At 47.4% G+C, this 19,017-nt stretch overlaps 1 protein-coding gene across 2 annotated transcripts in view; it reads right to left on the bottom strand.

Annotated features, from left to right (window-relative positions):
- The window catches only part of TSPAN5 (tetraspanin 5), a 181,598-nt gene that overhangs the window by 11,532 nt on the left and 151,049 nt on the right, over positions 1-19,017 (bottom strand). For both annotated transcript variants that reach the window (XM_006049509.4, XM_044946189.2), the window contains exon 3: positions 1,336-1,482. In XM_006049509.4, coding sequence (XP_006049571.1) covers positions 1,336-1,482 — 147 coding nt within the window. The remainder of the gene's footprint in view (positions 1-1,335; positions 1,483-19,017) is intronic.

Below are 19,017 nucleotides of genomic sequence, written 5' to 3'. Positions count from 1 at the left end.
GACTGACGGATGGTGAAACTGAGTCTGCTTTTCTTAGGGAAATTCAAGAAAAGATGCCAGAGGAGACGTGGTGAAAGTGCTAAGATGGGAATCCCATGCAGCATGGCTGTTGGGACCAGCTCCAGTCGATGCTCTTGTTTGAGGTGCACACGTCCCTAGACAATGCTGCATCAGCAGAGGGAGAGGAGCCGCCCAGGGACAGCGGCTATAACACTAATGCAGATCTCTCCGAGTCATGGTCTTCCCTCACCATGGAAAGGTGGGTTTGTTTTTTTTCTTTAATTCATTTTTCTGTTCTTGGAGAGGCAAGTGGATGCTGTTGTGCCATGAGACAGACACCCACCAGAATGCCAAGCTCCAGATAGACAGGCACACTCCTGACCACTGACTACACCTACCAAACTGACTTCAGAGACACACAGGGAAGCACATGCCGTTTTGATCTCCTGCGGAAGAAATCTCCAAAGGAAGAGGCTTTTCCTTTTCATTCTTGACTTTTAATACTTACCCACCCCTGAGTCAAACTTCTCCAAAAATATTCATGCTAACAGATCACACCAGATATCCTGCAAGCGATCTAAAAATTACGCTGGTCACACAAAGGCGGCCTTTGCACTAGCAGAGAACACAGGAAATGTGTGTTTACCGTTTCTCTATAGTCACCAGGACCTTCTGTTTAACAGACTTAATCTGGACAGGTCACAGCCACTGTGCTTATGTCTGGCTTCTCTGAACCAACTACCTGAAAGTCAGTCAGCTTTCTACTGACTTTGTACTTAAAAGAGGGGGCGAAAATCACCCAAAAGAAGAAAACTAGATACGTATACAGACCTACTTCAGCCCTAAAGCTATTTTCAGGGCTGGACTGCAAACTTGTGATATCTATGGACAAAACTTCCATGGGTGGTGATGTTATTAAGGAGGCACGGGTGGAGGGGCTTCCCGGGTGGTGCTAGTGATAAAGAACCCACCTGCCAATGCAAGAGACATAGAGACACGGGTTCAACCCCTGGGTCTAGAAAATCCCCTGGAGAAGGGCATGGCAACCCATTCACAGTACTCTTGCCTGGAGAATCCGATGGACAGAGGAGCCTGGTGGGCTGCAGTCCATAGGGTTGCAAGGAGTCAGATACAGCTTAGTAACTTAGCACGCAGGCACATGGGTAGAGGAGGGTGGTGGTGGGCATCTAAAGTGCTCTCCTAAAAGAGAAGCATTACTCAGGCCACAGTCTTGCCAGTGCCTTTGGTTGCGGCTCACTCCTGCCTCGACAGAGTGTCCTCCTGATGTGAGATGAGGGTCTGGCTCTCGGTGTGTAAGTGGAGTATGGTACTTACAAACTTGAGAAGGAAAGTGTTTTCTCGCAGAGCTCCAATGCACCCAGCAAATCCCAGGATGAACATCACTCCTCCCACCACGAGGAAGAGCCAAACCGGGTCAAAGCCGCCGAGATCGGTGATGGAAGAGATGTTGGACAGAACTCCCTGTTGGACAGAACAGACAACAGGGCATTGGGAGGCCGGGTCAGTTTTCCAGCATGAACAGATGATCACCGTGGTCTCTCCCTGCCCCACCCCAGGAAAACCTTCACAGGTGATCTGATCACATCACATCATGTCAAGAAACACTACAAAATAGAGAAAAGAAAAGAAAAAGAGAAGAAAACCTACTTTCTTTCCAAGGGCTAGATGGGTTCATATTTTTGGTAAAACTATATAAAACGAAGACATGATCCCAAGAAACTGTCACTAGACCCTGTACGGAAAAGATATGGTTGTTACCTTTGCTTTCCGTATCTCCAAATACAAGTGGTCTTGAGTAAAAAACAGATGTGTAGGAAAAACACCTTTCAACACCCAAAAGGAGTCATCCTTACAGCCCGGGGGCATGCAGATGCCAGACCAGGGCCAGCTCCGAGCCCTTGGCATTTCTCAGGAAATAAGGGTAGAGCTGCAGTCTTAAAGCTAATGTGGCAGACAGCCCCAGCCCCAAGACCCTAAAAGTTTTCCAGAGAAAAACTCACCTCAGGCCTACCCTTGAACTGTCAGGAGACCCCATCAAGCTCATATCCCCAAAGCCCACTTGGGTGATTTGTACTGATGGGCTGCCCATGTTGAGTTACTAGGGTATTTTTTTACTCCCCTTTTTTTAAGGACTGGGATTTAAATGACTTACAAATCAGAGGTTATTCCCCGGCTTGCAACCTGTTTATTCTCCTGCCAAAAGAACCCAGAGTAATTTCATCTCTCTACAAATAATACCACTTCTTTACTGAAATCTTTTCTTAAGTGTGATATCACATCAAATACCACCCAGAATCTATGTTAGAAATTATATGAGATTTTTTTCTCTATAATGGAAGGTATATATTTAATATTCATTCTTACAGAGGCCAGCTACTGTTATTTTGAAACCATGGAAGTCTGTGAGTCTTAAATATCCAATATCATCAATATTTTTTTATCTTATTAAGTTTGTTTTGAGCTCTCAAAATACCCCCAGAGTACCATGGTATAGTTTGCTATAAAGCCTTTAAAATTAAACAATTGGTTTTCAAAGCATTCCCAACAACCTGGAATAGGGAGCAATCATCTCCTTTTATACTTGAGGAAAATGGAAACAGAGAGGTCTGGTGGCTTGTTGAAGGTCTCACAGCTATTGATTTTTTAGAACCAGAACAGAATACCTACTTCAATAATCCTTGTCTACCAAATGGAAGCTATGGATTTGCTTCCCAGCACTTTTCAGTCAGCACTAATCAACACTGGAGTTTAGGGTTTTTATGTTTTAACCCATTTTAAAGTTGCGGCAACGTTGAACAAGAGAATTTGTAAGGTTTTTGTTTCTTGTGGGGGGGGCGGGGGTAGGCAGGGATCACCTTAAGGACAATAATAGAATATTAATAATAGTACACATGAGGCATAAAGGATCCTTACAATGTTCAATTAAACCTTATGAAAAAGGCCAGAGTTTAAATAAAGTCACAAATGAAGGGCTGAGAGAGTATTAAACACTTAGGAATGCAGGGTGTATTCACTAATGTCTGGGGTGACATCATACAAGGCAGTCACACCCTTCATGAAACTGCATAGACCAATGGTTGGATCCAATCTTGTGTTTCTTAGAGTTCCAAGTTCTGAACTGTGAATACTGCACAGGGAAAAAGGAAAACACAGAAATACCATAACCAATTCTCCACCTACACAAACGATGCTGAGGGGGAAAAAAAAATTGCAAGAGGAGTCAGACAAAATCTAAGTGACAGTAAGTGGTGAGGGTCGCGCGATGGGGAGAAATCAACCTCTCCCCTCAGAATGCCTATGAACATAAGTGTTAATACTTCAGGTCCTGATGTTTCAGACCCACTCAGCCAGGAGAGGAGAGGGCTTTTGGGCTATGTGATAACATTCTTACACTTTATAAAGTCAACTTTATTTATGGGAGACATAGATTCAATTTATCTGGCACCAAGGCTGGAAGAAACAGGAAGAGATGTCAGTTCCAGCATAAAGTGACCTTTCTAATGCCAGCAGGTCTCCAGTCATGGGTTGGAGAAGGCTGCCTGAGAAACCAGGGCTTCCCTTCATGCGGGTGCTTCCCCTCACGGGGGAGTCAAAGCTGTGAACCTCCGTCAACAGGGCTCCAGGAGGGATTCTCAAGTGAAGGGGAAATAGGGACTTACTGACCTTTAGGTTCCTTCCAACTTTAAGACCATTCTATGATTTCATCCATGTTTAATGGGCTTGTTGTTTGTGATTCACACCAGAGTCTGAGCAAAGATCAGATTGTTCCCAAACACTCTTCGGTGATCCATGGCTGTACACAAAGAGCTCCGTGGATAACAAGGACAGTTATCTGGGGAATTCAGCAAAACAAGGAACCCAACACACACATACACACACACACACACACACCTGGGCCTGAAATACCAAGACATTCCCTCCCTTAAAGGCAAAAAAAAGTGCGATCCCAGCTGTCAGTGGATTCCTGAGGCACTGTCCTCTCTGGGTTTAATTTGGAATATGAGAATTTGGCTTCTCAGACAAACTCATTTTCATACTTTTAGATTCCCCAGCCTGCAGGGGCAGTTTTAATTGAGAGGCCTTCAACTGTTTCCATGGAAACAACAATCATTTGGGGCCCGAGCTGGACTGCAGATCCTACTCATTTAATCCTACATTGTGGCAAAAGACAGGGCTGGAGCCAGATACTGAGAGCTAGGAGGAAATAAAATTCTGCAAAGGACAGAAAAGACGACCAAGAACTTTATTTTTAATGAATTCCAGGTAGTTATCTGTTGGAAACCAACTCAAATCTTAAAACACAAGGTGTGGCGGTCAATGCCCGGTTTTCTTTTCCTTAGGATTAGGATGGCTTACCTGATTGGAAATAGAAAAAGAGACTTTTTCACCTGTGCATTGCCTCCAAATAGTCACTAAAGAGCAGTCTTACTGCTTCTAACTACACAGAGCAACCAAAGAGGAGCTGAACATAATTGAGGCAACAAAGACTGTGGATTACAAAAATGATGGGCAGCTGACAGTTCAGCCTTCTGCTGTCTCAAAGATGGGGTCTTTCCCTGGACTTTTTGATTGTGTTAAGCTCATTTGACAAATGAGTAAGAAGTGCTAGAACATGCCAGCTGAAGAGTAATTATAATTAAAGCTTGTAGTTAACAAGAAGCGGAAGGAAAAAAAAAATCTAAGATTACAGTTAAGTCAGCCAAGGGATTTAAAATAGACATTCAGATTCGTGGTAAATCCTCAGGAATGTGCCAGCCCGCCAGCAGCAGACACCTAGGCTTCGAGGAACCTAGAGGAGGGCACCGCCCTGTTCTTCTGGGAACAGGGCCCCCTCCTCCTTGTAAAGGTCCACTCTCCCCAAACCCACTCCATGAGCTACTCAGAGTTCTCACATAACCCCACCACCTGGGTGAGAGTCAGAAAGCCTGAAATTCCCCTTCCTCAACCCCAGGATTTAGAATAAATATCTGTCTCTAGTGGCTGAAGCTATAAAAGGTTCAACTCTGGAGCCCCGTGCTGTGTGTTTTTCACTTTGCAGAGAAAGTCAGTCTGCAGCGAGAGGTAAGTAACGAGAGTAGGGAGAGAAATCCTGCTGATATTAGATCCTGGCCTGACCACGAGTTCTGCAAGTCACTCAGGAGCCTTAGACTCCATGACTGCATATACGGGTTCTATCTGGAGCCGATTTGCACCTGAGGAGTTCCACACAACAAAACAAAGCACTGGATACACTGTGCTTTATCGCTGCATGTATGGGTACATACACAGACACACACACACACACACAAGCACAACCACAACTAAAGCCCTCTGGAGAGAGCAGCATGGAAACATATACACTAACGTGTAAAATAGATAGCTGGTGGGAATTTGCTGTATGATGCAGGGAACTCAAACTGGGGCTCTGTGACAACCCAGAGGGGTGGCATGGGGTAGGAGGTGGGAGGGAGGTTCAAGAGGGAGGGGACATAGGTACACCTATGGCTGGCTAGTTCAAGTTGATGTTTGGCAGAAACCAACACAGTATTGTAATTATCCTTCAATTAAAAAAAAAAAAAAAGGAAAAAAAGAAATAAAATGTATCCATTTGAGTTTTTATTTAAAACAAAACAAAAACTAAATCTCCCAATTTACACTGGAAAAAAAGTGTTGGGAGTGGGCTGGGAAACAGACAGGAAGTGGGATGGGAAGGTGAAGAGACAAGTGTTAGATTTAACGATACCTTTCCTCAGCTAGTTGATATTTCCAGTCCACACAGCGACTGCGTCAGTGTAAATAGTCTCATTCATGTTGACTCACTATCAACTCAGCATCATTTATGAAACAAGCAGTTATGGAAGGAACTTTTAGGTTTTGTCTATGTCACTGACAATCCGGACATGACTTCAGCTCTAGTTCTCCATATTGACTTGAATGTTCCATCCTTGGGTTTAAATTAACAACTTTTTAAAACTCAAACTTATTGAAAAAAATAAACATACAAAATGTTACCTGGTTGCCCTCCTTTGCACCCCAAACTACTGCTGATGTGAGAACACACACAGCCTGCATGTACCCCCACTAGGAAGTCCTCCTCTTCCTCCTGCGTGTATCCTGCAGCAAAGCCCTGGGAGTCAAAGATGTCAAGGGCACTAGATTTTGTGTGTAAGCTCAGAAAATATCCTCTGAAGTGGAATCTAATTGGAATAAGGATAAATGGATGAGAAGCAGAGTAGTTGTCCGCATGTACTTATTCCTTTAGTCATTTGTGATGGCTGATGTGAAGGTGAAAATCTGAACAGCAGCAGCAAAGACAGAAAAGGAAAGAGGCAGAATGAGAGAGAAAGCCAGAGACCAAGACTGCAGGTCACAAGAAGAATACATTCAAATACCACAGTCTCAAGAATATAGGCGGATTTCCTATACTCATATTCTTTGTTAATACATTGCATGCATGCTAAGTCACTTCAGTCATGTCAGACTCTTTGCAAATCCATGGATTCTCTGTCCATGGGATTCTCCAGGCAAGAATACTGGAGTGTGGTGCCAAGTCCTCCGCCAGGAAATCTTGCCAATCCAGGGATTGAACCCCTCTCTCTTACGCCTCCTGCATTGGTAGGTGGGTTCTATACCACTGGCACCACCTGGGAAGCCTGTTCATATATTAAAATTATATTACAAAAAATTAGTATAAATGAGCATTCCTAAGAATTCTTCATATTCATAATATCTACGTGAAAGTGAACATCACTCCATTGTGTCTGACTCTTTGCAGCCCCGTGGACTATACAGTCCATGGAATTCTCCAGGCCAGAATACTGGAGTGGGTAGCCTTTCCCTTCTCCAGGGGATCTTCCCAACCCAGGAATCAAACAAACCCAGGTCTCCCACATTGTAGGTGGATTCTTTACCAGCTGAGCCACAAGGGAAGCCCAAGAATACTGGAGTGGGTAGCCTATCCCTTCTCCAAAGGATCTTCCCTATCCAGGAATAGAACCAGGGTTTCCTGCATTGCTGGCGGATTCTTTACCAACTGAGCTATGAGGGAAGCCCATACTATCTATACCTGCATCTGTATTCTTGTGACGCTCAGTCATCTCCAAGTCTATAGCTGTTGCTGCAGCAGAAGCAAAAACAAATTGACCATAACAAAGTGCTGCTATAAAGACAAAATGAACAGCAGTCAATTTAAAAAGTTGAAACAAATACTTTCAGCAAATTAGCCAGTCCACAAATTGGCTATAAGACAACTAGCTCTTGGCGTATCAATCTGGAGCTTTTAAGTGATGATTCACCAGTGAAAATAGGAGATTTCCACTATCCCCGAAGTAGTAGACAGTATCTCGCAGAACTAAGCAAGGACACCAATAGGTGTCTAAGAAATAAGATACATTAATGGAACACAGCTGAGGCAATATCATTATAACAGAAGTTTAGAGAGTCAACAAATAAGAAATGTACTGATGCGCATCTGTCACCATACAAGGGAGACTGAAATTCCAGCCACTCAGACAAGCCTGCTCTAGGGTGTGGCAGAGAGCATTCCGGTCTCCTGCACGAACCATCCTATACTCAAGCTCCCTGGCTCACCTGCAATTTCCCCTGGAATCCAGAAAAGGGGGTAGTCCATAGACAAGAGCTGGGTTCGATCCATGGGTTGGGAAGATCCGCTGGAGAAGGAAATGGCAACCCACTTCAGAATTCTGGCCTGGAAAATTCCATGGACTGTATAGTCCATGGGATCACAGAGTCAGACACGACTGAGCTACTTTCACTTCAGACAAGAGCTATCACAAACCTAGACAGTGTGTTAAAAAGCAAAGACATCACTTTGCCAACAAAGGTCTGTAGAGTCAAGGCTATGTTCTTTCCAGTAGTCATGTATGGAGGTGAGAGGTCGACCATAAAGAAGGCTGAACGCCAAAGAATTGATGCTTTTGAACTGTGGTGCTGGAGAATACTCTTGAGAGTCCCTTGGACTGTGAGGAGATACAACCAGTCAATCCTAAAGGAAATCAGTCCTGAATATTCATTGGAAGGACTGATGCTGAAGCTAAAGCTCTAATACTTTGGCCACCTGATGTGAAGAACTGACTCCTTGGAAAAGACCCTGATGCTGGGAAAGATTGAAGAAGGAGAAGAGGGCATCAGAGGATGAGATGGCTGGATGGCATCATGATGCAATGGACATGAACTTGGGCAAACTCCAGGAGATGGTGAGGGACAGGGAATCCTGACGTGCTACAGCCCATGGGGTCACAAACAGTTGGACACGACTTGGCAACTGAACAACAGACAAGGGTTAAATGTAGGACAGACAGCGAGCATGCTGCAATATAGACTACGTTGTCTTGAATTTCAGTTACACTACTTACTACCTGAGTGATCTTGGTCAAGGTACCAAACCTGCCTAAACCTCAATTTCCACATCTGTGAAATGGTACCCTACATCATAAGGTTACTATGAGGATGTAGAAAATAATCCAAGTAAATTCAAATATTAGGCTATGTCTTTGGCAAATAATAAGAATTCAATCAAAGTTGATCAGCATCATTATTTCATCATTACTAGACCAAGAGGACGACAGCGGATGCTATAGAACAGAGTCCCTGGCTCACGGCCTGTTAGGAGCCGGGGCCACACAGCAAGAAGCAAGCAAGCAAAGCCTCCTGTGCCACTCCGCCATCACTGCACTACCGCCTGAACCATACGGTTCCCCCGGCCCCAGCCCATCCCGTGGAAAAACTGTCTTCCACGAAACCGGTCCCTGGTGCCCAAAATGTCGGGGGCCGCTGCTATAGCAGCACGCTGGAGGGGCCTCTAACCAACAGCTTTGGAGAGAAACCTATTTCGCTCTGGCACTTAACCTGCCTGACCCACTTCCAAGAAAGCCACGCCCACGTAAGATGATGTCTTGAGGAGGTGGGAGGAACTGACCTGCCAATCAACCTTCTTTTTCCGAGAAATGGGAAGTCACCTGAAAGGCACTCAGAGTAAAGGCAGAAGAGAGAGAGAGGTCAGGAGTTAGCAGAAGCCACAAGGGGGTGGGAGCCAAGAGTACAAAGAAGCGGTGAAGCAGAGAGCGCAGAGAGAAGCAGCCAGGTGCAGGTTAGCCGCCACGTGGCCGAGATTACACACCTCAACCAGGCCAGGGGCACCGCTGCTGCTTAGAAACCCGACCAGGCACTCTGGTCACCAGAGAGTCACGGGTCCTGGATGACTTTCCAGTTACTAAACCACGTGCCATTCCCGGTGAGGTCTCATCCTTCAGTGGTCTGAGAGGCCTGGTATGTCTCAGTGCATGTGTGCTCAGCCATTGCAGCTGTGTCCAACTCTGTGCAACTCCATGGACTCTAGCCCATCAGGCTCCTCCGTCCAGGGGATTCTCCAGGCAAGGATACTGGAGTGGGTTGCCGTGTCCTCCTCCAAGGGAACTTCCCTACCCAGGGATCGAACTCCTCTCTCTTACATCTCCTGCCTTGGCAGGCGGGTTCTTTACCACTAGCACCACCTGAGAAGACCCTGGTACGTCTCAGTCAGGATGTGAAAAACCAGCCCATCTTCCCTCCAACTTCTGTCTCCTCATTAGCACCTCATGCATTCAATAATCTCTGGAATTTAAGTCATTTCTTTCCAGGGTTCTGCATTCAAGGACTATGTTCTGAGTTACTGTTTCTTCCTGTAAGAGGTTTCTACACACGTGTAGATATGAACATGCAAGCGAAGCTCCAGGAGGGTTTCAAACCCATAAACCTCAGGAGTATCTGTGGTTTTCCCCAGCAGCACAGAGCGACCTCTGTGTGCCACCTGGCAAGCTTCACTTTCTTTTCTCTCAACTCACACAGCAAAAAAAAAAAAAACCAAAAAGCAAAAATAGCATCAATAAGCCCCCAAGGTCTGGACTCTTCTGCTTTGGCATATACGAGCACATTCCTTCCAGCGGCTGGATGAGAAACAGAGAGACAAGCCTATGGAATGTGCAGGCACAGCCAGGCCAGATGGGCCCCTTTGAGATTTATGATCCTGCGTCCCGCCTCACCCACCCTCTCTACACTACACTGGGTGAAACGGGCACCAGGTTTCCTAAAGTAAGAGGGGGAGCAGCATTTCCCTACTTGAGAAAGAATGCCAAGACAGGACAGTTTCAAGAAAATGAGCTACTTGGAGGGGGTGGCCCTGGAAAGCTGGTGACAATGACCACAGGAAGTCCAAGCTGGGCCACAGGGCCACCTGCCCCCAACAAGTCATCAGAGAGCCTCTACAGATGTTACAGGACAAAGCTGCTCTGCACACCCCAGAACCCCCATCTGTCTACAGAACTGCTGCAGAATCCAGGGAGAGGATGTAGAGAGACAGGAGCTTGCTGGGACCTGAGCAGTTCAGAGAGATGTAAGGGCGCAGGGCAGCATAACTCACAGCCTGGCAGAGAGACACGAGGTTAAAGGAAGACCAGACGCTTTCAAGACATGTGGTTTCCCGTATTTTTCTTGTCAGAAAAGGTCATGGTGAGATTCAAGTAATCCTTTCTTGAAGATAAAAAATGGCCATGACCTGCTTTTGTGGTGAGGAAGAAGAGAGACAGTTGTCTCTCAGGGCTCCAGAAAATCCTGCAACCGAGCCTCCGATGGGGAGGCCAGCTGTGTGGTGCCCTCGCTGGTACCGCGCTCAGGCCAGGAAACAACCACCGCCACCTGGGTGGAGCAACTGCCTCTTCGAACAAGGAAACACAGCCACCTGCAAAAGTGTCATTTTTCAAAAACCCAGCATGTTCCAAGCCACTCTTCGGGTATTTCGTGTCCATGTGCAGAAGATGAGAAACATATCCAGAATATTCCTAAGTAAAAAGTTTAAACTGAAATATGTAATAGAGGCTCTGATCACAGTGTCCCTGCAACTAAAGCAAAAAAAAACCAAACAACATACGAAAGTCTAATGTAGTGGTAGGTGATCACTGTATCCTAGAGCTTCAGAGATGCACAACTCATTCAGTTCCTGAGCAAACAGTTTCCTGGGAATCACCTGAGAGGCACCAGATACTGTGCAAGTCATGGATATTCAGAGTGAACGTATGGGGACACCCTCAGGAGCTAGTCTAGAGGGGGCACAGGTTAGTAGGAGGGCTCTGGGAAGAGGTATTAGTGTGCATTACATGAGAGTACACGGGAGGGGCAGAAGGTCATGTCAGCAAGGGCAGAGACAAGGTGGCAGGACCTGGCCCACCGCGGGGTGTACACGTGACTGTCACAAGTGGTGAGAGGAGACAGAGGCTGGGGGAGCATGGCTGGGTTTGACTCTGAAGGCATTCTGAGCAGAGGAGGGTCACGTGTGAATTCAGAAAGCTCACTCCTTGGGCAGCAGCTATGGGCTAAGGAAGCTGCTGGGGGTCCTGTGGTGATGCTGAATTGTGGGATGAAGGCCATGTTAAGAGCTACACGACTGAGCACTGACTGCCAGGCTCAGAGCTACCTGGATAACTTCCCCCTCACAGTTAACTTTCCAGGTACGACTATTTTCCATGGCAGGACACAGACCCAGAGATGGAATAACTTGCCAGGCAACCCAGGTGAGAAAGTGGCAGAGCAGGGGTTTGAGCCCAGAGCAGTGTTCCAACCACAATGCTCTACTGTCTAAAGAGAAAAAGCAGCAGTGGGCAAGACTGTTCTTGTTTCCAGTGTAACTTCATATGTGCGTGCACGCGTATTAAGTCATTCAGTCGCGTCCAACTCCTTGCAACACTATGGACTATATAGCCCATCAGGCTCCTCTGTCCATGGGTTCCCCAGGCATGAATACTGGAGTGGGTTGCCATGCCCTTCTCCAGGGGTCTTCCTGACCAGGGATCAAACCCAAGTCTCTTATGTCTCCTGCATTGGCAGGCAGGTTCTTTACCACTAGCACCACCTGGGAAACATATACCTGTCTCTATAATGTTAAGAAAAATATGATAGTCTTACCTCAGACTTTACTGATCACGATCTGAAAACCCAAGTGAATAGGAGATGACCTCCTACTGTGTGCACACGCACACACACACACACACACACACACACACATACCACGAAGCAAATAACTTCCTTCTCTTGCACACCTCAGTGAAATCAAGGGGGTGAGGGGCTGGGTTATGGTATGAGATTTCTTTGGAGAAAGCAGTTGCTGTGTTGTGTGACTCCATTTCCTAGATAAGGGAGCAGATTTCTTTTCATCCAAAAGACAGGAACTACCTAGTAAGGAAGTTTCAAGAGGATCCCTGAGGAAGCTCGGAGACACCAGGTCTGGGCAGGGGTACTGGGTGGCCACCTAGAACAGGGATGCCCATCCAGAGGAAGGGAACTGCAAAGGCAGAGGGACTCTTGGGGAAACTTCAAAAGGGCCAAGGCACCATCCCCTTTACCACCTGCCAGGCTCAGAGAACAAAGCTGCACCCACATTTCTGCCCTGGCAGGAAGTGGGAGAGAAACCTCTGGGGGATTGGGGAGGGGGGACAGGAGGAAGCAGGGGGGCACAGGCCTCGCCCCTTCCTCTCTCCAGGGGCCCAAGGTTGACTGTGCCAAGCAAGGCAAACATTTTAAAGCAAAGTGAGGTTTGGGGTTTCAGTTTTTATCCAGCCCTGTCTAATAACTGGGCTTCCCTGGTGGCTCACATGGTAAAGAGTCTGCCTACAGTGCAGAAGACCCGGGTTCAATCCCTGGGTCAGGAAGATTCCCTGGAGAAGGAAATGGCAACCCACTCCAGTATTCTTGCCTGGAGAATTCCATGAACAGAGGTGGGCACCAGTCCATGGGGTTGCAAACAGTCAGACATGACTGACTAGTATTTTCATTTCTAATAACTGGGCCTGGACTGGTGCCTAAAATGAGAATGCATGTGTGCTAAGTCACTTCAGTTATGTCCAACTCTGTGCGACCCTGTGGACTGTAGTCACCAGGCTCCTCTGTCCATGGGATTTCTCCAGGCAAGAATATTGGAGTGGGATGTCATTTCTTCCTCCAGGGCATCTTCCTGACCTAGGGTAGGGCTGCGGTATCTGAGGGTGGACAACAAAGACACTCAATTTTTGATCCACCTGAATTTTCATTCCTGATAAATTTCTCTGCAAAACAGTTTACAGGGACATACAAAAAGAGAAAAATTAAGTTTTTTTTTCCCCTAACATATATCATGCCTTTGCTGAGCATACTGTTTACAGCACCTCAGAGCACAGGCTGACTTTCCAGGTACTCAACAAAAGCTGTTCAGTTTGCAGATTTTCAACTGCAACAGAGAACCTGTGGGGATCACATGGACAATTGAGAAATAGATGCAAACTTAAATTTCAGTCCACGAAATGAAGCCTTCAAAAGTATTCTGGGCATCTCAGAAATGTCTCCTTCAAGTACTTTCTCAGGGGAGGCAAGCATTTTTCTCTTTAAGTTGCCTGGGTAACCGCATCCACCTACCACTTCCCTCTGGCTACCTTGACCACCACCGTTATGAATTGCTTGAATCACTGAATCTCCTTGTCTAGCTTTTCCTTCCTGGGAAAATCAGGAAGTTCTTCCAAGTTGAGCCTACTGTTACAATCGTGACAGGCAGCAACTGGTGGGTTCTGAAGCGAGACTGGCATTACAGACAGTGGTCAGGGGGAAGGCCTCCAGCAAAAAGACTCACCCTTGTCCCCAGGACAGCCAGGGAGAAAAGTAATCAAGACTAGAGAGCTCCTCTCATGGCTGCCTGCCAGGGCCAGCACTGTGCCCCAGCTCCCTCCTGCCAGGCCAGGAGAGTCTCCTCCTGACAGACAAGAGAGGGGACTCGGGAGGGAGACCCCATGGGGTCTGCCACAATGTATACAGCTCTCCCGCACATTCTCATTCATGTGGTCATGAGCACCTGGGCTTCTGAGATGCAGGAGGCACCGTGCTAGACCTGAGCATAATGGGCTAAAGAAGACAGGCTCCTGCCCTCAAGGAGCTTCCAGGTCAGACAAGCCAGGCCAGGTTCGACCTCCACCCAGAGGGCTGGTGCTGTGTGAGCCGTGGCAGGAGGCGCAGGAGGAACCAAGAGCTCACGCTGAGGACCAGGGAAGCTCACTCTTCCACTTGGAAAAGCCGAGTCTCCCCCTTGCCCCCAACAGAGTAGCCCCACTTACGACTGCCAGTGATCTATCACCCAGCCTCGTGCCCCTACCTAAGAATTAAGTCAAAAGCATTACCATGGGAATTCCCTGGTGGTCCAGTGGTTAGGACTCCTTGCTTCCATTGCCGAGGGCCCAGGGTTCAATCTGGGTTGGGGAACTCAAATTGCATAAAATCCCACACCAAGCAGGGAAAGGGTATAAACACTGGGCAAAACGGAAAAGGGAAGATATCCCCAATTCTTCCCTAAGTCAAGACAGACATACACAGATCACCACTTATACACCAGAAATAATCCCCCTGGATGTTAGAAATCTGCTGTTTCTAACACTGAATGAACCCCTTACCATATCAGATACCAGAAACCACATATCACTTTACTTCCTTTTAGGCTGTAAGAATTGATAATATGTTCACTAGAGGTCTGAATGATGGAGCCAGGGTTGAAAAGAACACTTTTATCTTCCCTTTGCACATTCATTCTCCCACAAGCAATGTTTCTTGAATGGCATTACATGTCAGTTAATGTTCTAAGCGCTAGAGTGTAGTAGTAAACAGAAGTCCCTGTTTAGGGGGAAAAAAAATCCGTGTGAGTGGTAAGTCCTTTGACAAAACAGAATGAGGGGAAAGCACACGGAAGGGGCTGGGACTAGCTTGAGAAGTGGCTGCTTCAAACAGGCCAGGGAGGCCCACAGACGAAGGTGGCCCTGGAGCAGAAACCAGGAAGCAGAGGAAAGCAGCTGTGTGGACCTCTGGCGAAGAGCACACCTCGCAGGGGCCGAGTGGCACGAAGACCGTAGGGTGGCGGGTCCATCCGAGACGGCGGAGGAACTCAAGACGATGAGCTGGGGCTGGAGCGCATCAGGGGCGGGCGCAGCGTGAGAAAGAAGGACCCGGAAGTAACAGTACTGTACTCAGCTTTGAATGAGACGGTAAATGCACTGGAGGGCTTGAAGTAGAGACGTGACAGGATTCTGCCTTATGCTTGAATCACTCTGGGCAGTCCAGTGGTTAGAAGTCCACGCTTTCACTGCTAGGGGCCCAGGTTCAAACCCTGGTCAAGGAACTAAGATCTCGTAAGCTGTGAGTGCGGCCAAAAATAGAAAAAGTAATAATAAAAATAAATAAATAAATAAAAGAATCACTTTGGCTGCTGTTTGGAGACGGCCAGGGCTGCCAGTGGAGGCACAAGAGCAGAGGCTGGGGAACAACAGAGACGTCTGCACTAACAGAGGCAAAAGGCGGCAGCTTAGACTAGTGTGTAGAAGTGGAGGTGGTTGGAAGAAATCATATTCTCAGTGCAATTTCAAAACAGAGCTGACAGTGTTTGCCGACAGACTGAATGTGGTATGAGAAGAAAAGACAAGGGTGTCAAGAACACCCAAACAAGTGAAGAGGACCGAGCCACCATCTCCTGCAACTGGGAAGAGAAGGTGTGAGGGGAGAAATCAGGAGTGTTTCTCTGGGCTATGAAGCGCCAGAAGCCTGGCGGGCCTTTCAGCAGAGATGCTGGGCGTGAGACGGGGGCTCAGAAGAGGGCAGGACCACAGATGTAAATTTGGAAGTCATCAGTGATCAATGATGCTTGGGGCCCTGAGCCTGAATGAGAATTCCCAGAGCCTGAGTGAAGAGAAACAAGGGGTTTCTCCAGAATTCAGAAGTTCAAGAGGCAGCTGGACTTTGCAAACAACTATGAGAAGGCACTGCTAATGAGGTATGAAACTCAAGAATGTGATGGATCTTGGAAGCCAAGTAGCAAAGTGTTCCTAGAAGAGAAGAATGATTAAACATGCCTCAGTCCTCACTTGACTGATAAAGGTTTCTGGGTACCTGGGCCAGAAAATGATGTTCAATGAGAAAGTGCCAGCCAGGTTCATATGAGTCCTAGGCTAGTTATTCAGAGAAAAGACAAGATGCAGAAAGACAGTCTGATACAATGACAAGTAGATGGATTAGAGACTCCTTGACTAATGACACCCAAGGGCACACACAAGTCAATGATGTCAACCCCAAAGGAAATTTCCAGTGACATGTCACTGGGTTCTGTCCTCGGCCTGCTCAATATGTCACTGCCTTCTATCAGTGATAACTATACTTGACTGCAATCAGAATAATACAGGAAGCTTGTAAAACAGAGCCTCCTGGTGTCCACACCCCAAACCTACTGAATCCGAATTTGCCAGGTAGCACTGGAGCAAGGAGTTAAAGGAAGGTCTGAGTTAAAAGGAGGACTTGAGTGAGGACGTTGATCAAAAGTACGGCTAAAACCAAGCTGAGCGGAGTGGGGAATGTGCTGGTTGACAGAGCACAGAGCTTCCAGCTTCAGAGCAATCTCTGCAGGTAGACAGGCAGGTAGAACAGACCTGGGGCAATCTGGACTCTTGCATCTGCCTCTGAAAATCAGCCAGATGTGAGGTGGAGGGAGGAAACCCAGCTGGACCTGGACCAACCTGAGACCACTCAGTGATACACTGTGTGACCTCAAGTGGTACTGAGAGCAGACAGGAGAGAGGGGACGTGATCCAGCCATACCCTCTATGGCCCCTACAACATCCTCTCCCTGGAGAAGAGAACCCATAGGGAGGTCAGAGGAGCCAGATCAAGATGGCAGAGGGATCCCCCACCTCCACCAGAGCCTGGAAATTCACAAGGAAACACACCAAGGACTAAATACAGAGAAGGGCTTACAATGGGACCCAATGGGGCAGACCTACATTCCATGAATGAAAACCAGTAGGACATGATTCTAATTTGGCAGGAGGAAGGTCTTTCTAATAGTAAGAGGAACCCAGAGAAAAGTGGTGAGTGCTTTGCCCAAGGAATTGTTCAACTTCTGTACTCTCCAAATTAGCACGAATTGCAATGTATTACTTTATTTATAGATCCCCTGGAGGAGGAGGAGTATTCTTGCCTAGAGAATCCCATGGACAGAGGAGCCTAGCAGGCCTCAGTCCGTGGGGTCGCAAGCATCGGACATGACTGAAGTGTAGTTTATGTATATAAGCACTCCTGTCCTAGAACAAACTAGCGTTCAGAGTTTATGTATATAAGCATGCCCGTCCTAGAACATGAATTCCCTGAGGAATTACATGCCCAGAATCCAGCGCAAACCATGCCCCATGCTGTGTGCTCAATAATGTTCTTTGAATGGATGAGGTGATTACTGCCGGACGCTGCCAAGCTTGTTGTGGCGGTAATTCATGCAACGTGACTGTTAACGTTCCTTCTAAAACCGCAGATCCTATGATTTCTGAAAAACTGCACATAAACCAGTTTCCCCTGGAGACACATTCATCCTTTGCATCCTGATGGTGATCTGGAAGCTAGATTAAATGTATTATTTAATTATTAAGTCTAATATTCAACTGTAATATTAGTCCTAAATCTCAGCCTGGTATTTTTAATGATTTTTGCCTCCAATGTTTCTGTGCTCCACATAAAAATGTGCAAAACCCCACCTATTAAAGAAATCTGATCCTTCCAGCCGTGACCCAGTTTGGGGATTTACCCTCTGGGCCTCTTTTCAAGTAAATGTCACCACATCTCCGTTGGGGGAATTTACTGATGCACAGGCTGGTGTGACCCGCCCTGCAGGTGCATGCGGCCGTCACCCTCGGCCGCCTGCGGTTCACCTCAGAACATCATCCCAGCAGTGGCCTGGTCTAGCTTAGAACTTATCCCCAAGGGCTTCAGCGGAGCAGCCTCTGCAGCTACCAAGTCAATCAATGAACATCACATCCTCCTTAAGAGACCCCAGAACAGAGCCGATTCTCAGTCCACAGATTAGAGCCTGGAATGCTCCTAAAATCTGAGGCAGCTCCCAAAGCCCCCATTCTGTGCTGGTGCCCATGTAGGGCATCCAAGGAAGGGAACCATGTCCCAGAAAGCATGTACCTTACACCAGACCCAGTGTGGGGAGCCACCCCACTTCATCCTCACAGCAACCCTACAAGCTGACACGAGTGTCCTTTGCATAAACCAGGGAAGGGTACCCAGAGACGCTAAACCACTTGCCCAAAGTCACACTGACTGCAAAGGAAGGAGTCAGTACTGAATGCTGGTCTTTCAGCCCCAGAGCTGTGCTTTTTTTTTTTTTTCCCTCATGGCAACCAGAGTGATCTTAAAAGCCAGATTAGGACACTCCCTTAATGGCCTGGTAACTTCCTCTCATTCAGCCTCTACCGGCCCCTGCCCCTCCTGGCTCTGCCTGCCTCTCTGGCCACCTGCCTTACGTCTAGCTCTCCCTTCCTACTGGCCTCTTCCTGCTCCTCGGAATCACTACGTGCCTGAGTCAGGGCCACTGGACTTGCCATTCCCTCTGCCTAGAATGCTACTCCCCCAGTGCTCTGCAGACCCCTCTTTACTTCATCCAGGTCTCTGCTCCAGCGCCCTCTTTTGAGGGAGACCGTTCCCAAGTGCTCTATCTAAAAGAGATCCCTTTTGGGGCTTCCTTGGTGGCTCAGTGGTAAAGAATCCACCTGCCAAAACAAGAGATACAGGTTTGATCCCTGGTCCAGGAAGATTCCACATGCCTCAGAGCAACTAAATCCACGCACCACAGCTACTGAGGCTGCGCTCTAAAGCCCAGGCGCCGTAACTACGAAGCCCACGAGCTGCAACTTGTGCAGCCCGTGCACCCTAGAGCCTGTGCTCCACAAGAGAAGCCACGGCACTGCAACTGGAGAGTGGCCCCCGCTCACTACAGCTAGAGAAAAGCCCGCACAGCGACAAAGACCTAACACGGCCAAAAATAAATTAATAAAAAGTAAGAGAGACCTCTTCCCCACCACTCTTTAAGTAGCCCTTACTCTGTACCTTGCATTTCTCAGCACTCATCCACACCTGCACACGTGTTCCTGGCTAGTTAACTGCTTACTGCTGGTGCCCCCACTAAAAACAAGCCCC

This window comes from Bubalus bubalis, chromosome 7, assembly GCF_019923935.1.
Source record: "Bubalus bubalis isolate 160015118507 breed Murrah chromosome 7, NDDB_SH_1, whole genome shotgun sequence".
Taxonomy (NCBI): Eukaryota; Metazoa; Chordata; class Mammalia; order Artiodactyla; family Bovidae; genus Bubalus; species Bubalus bubalis.
The sequence above is the reverse complement of the archived record's forward strand: the minus strand, read 5'-3'. Positions and strand labels throughout refer to the sequence as shown.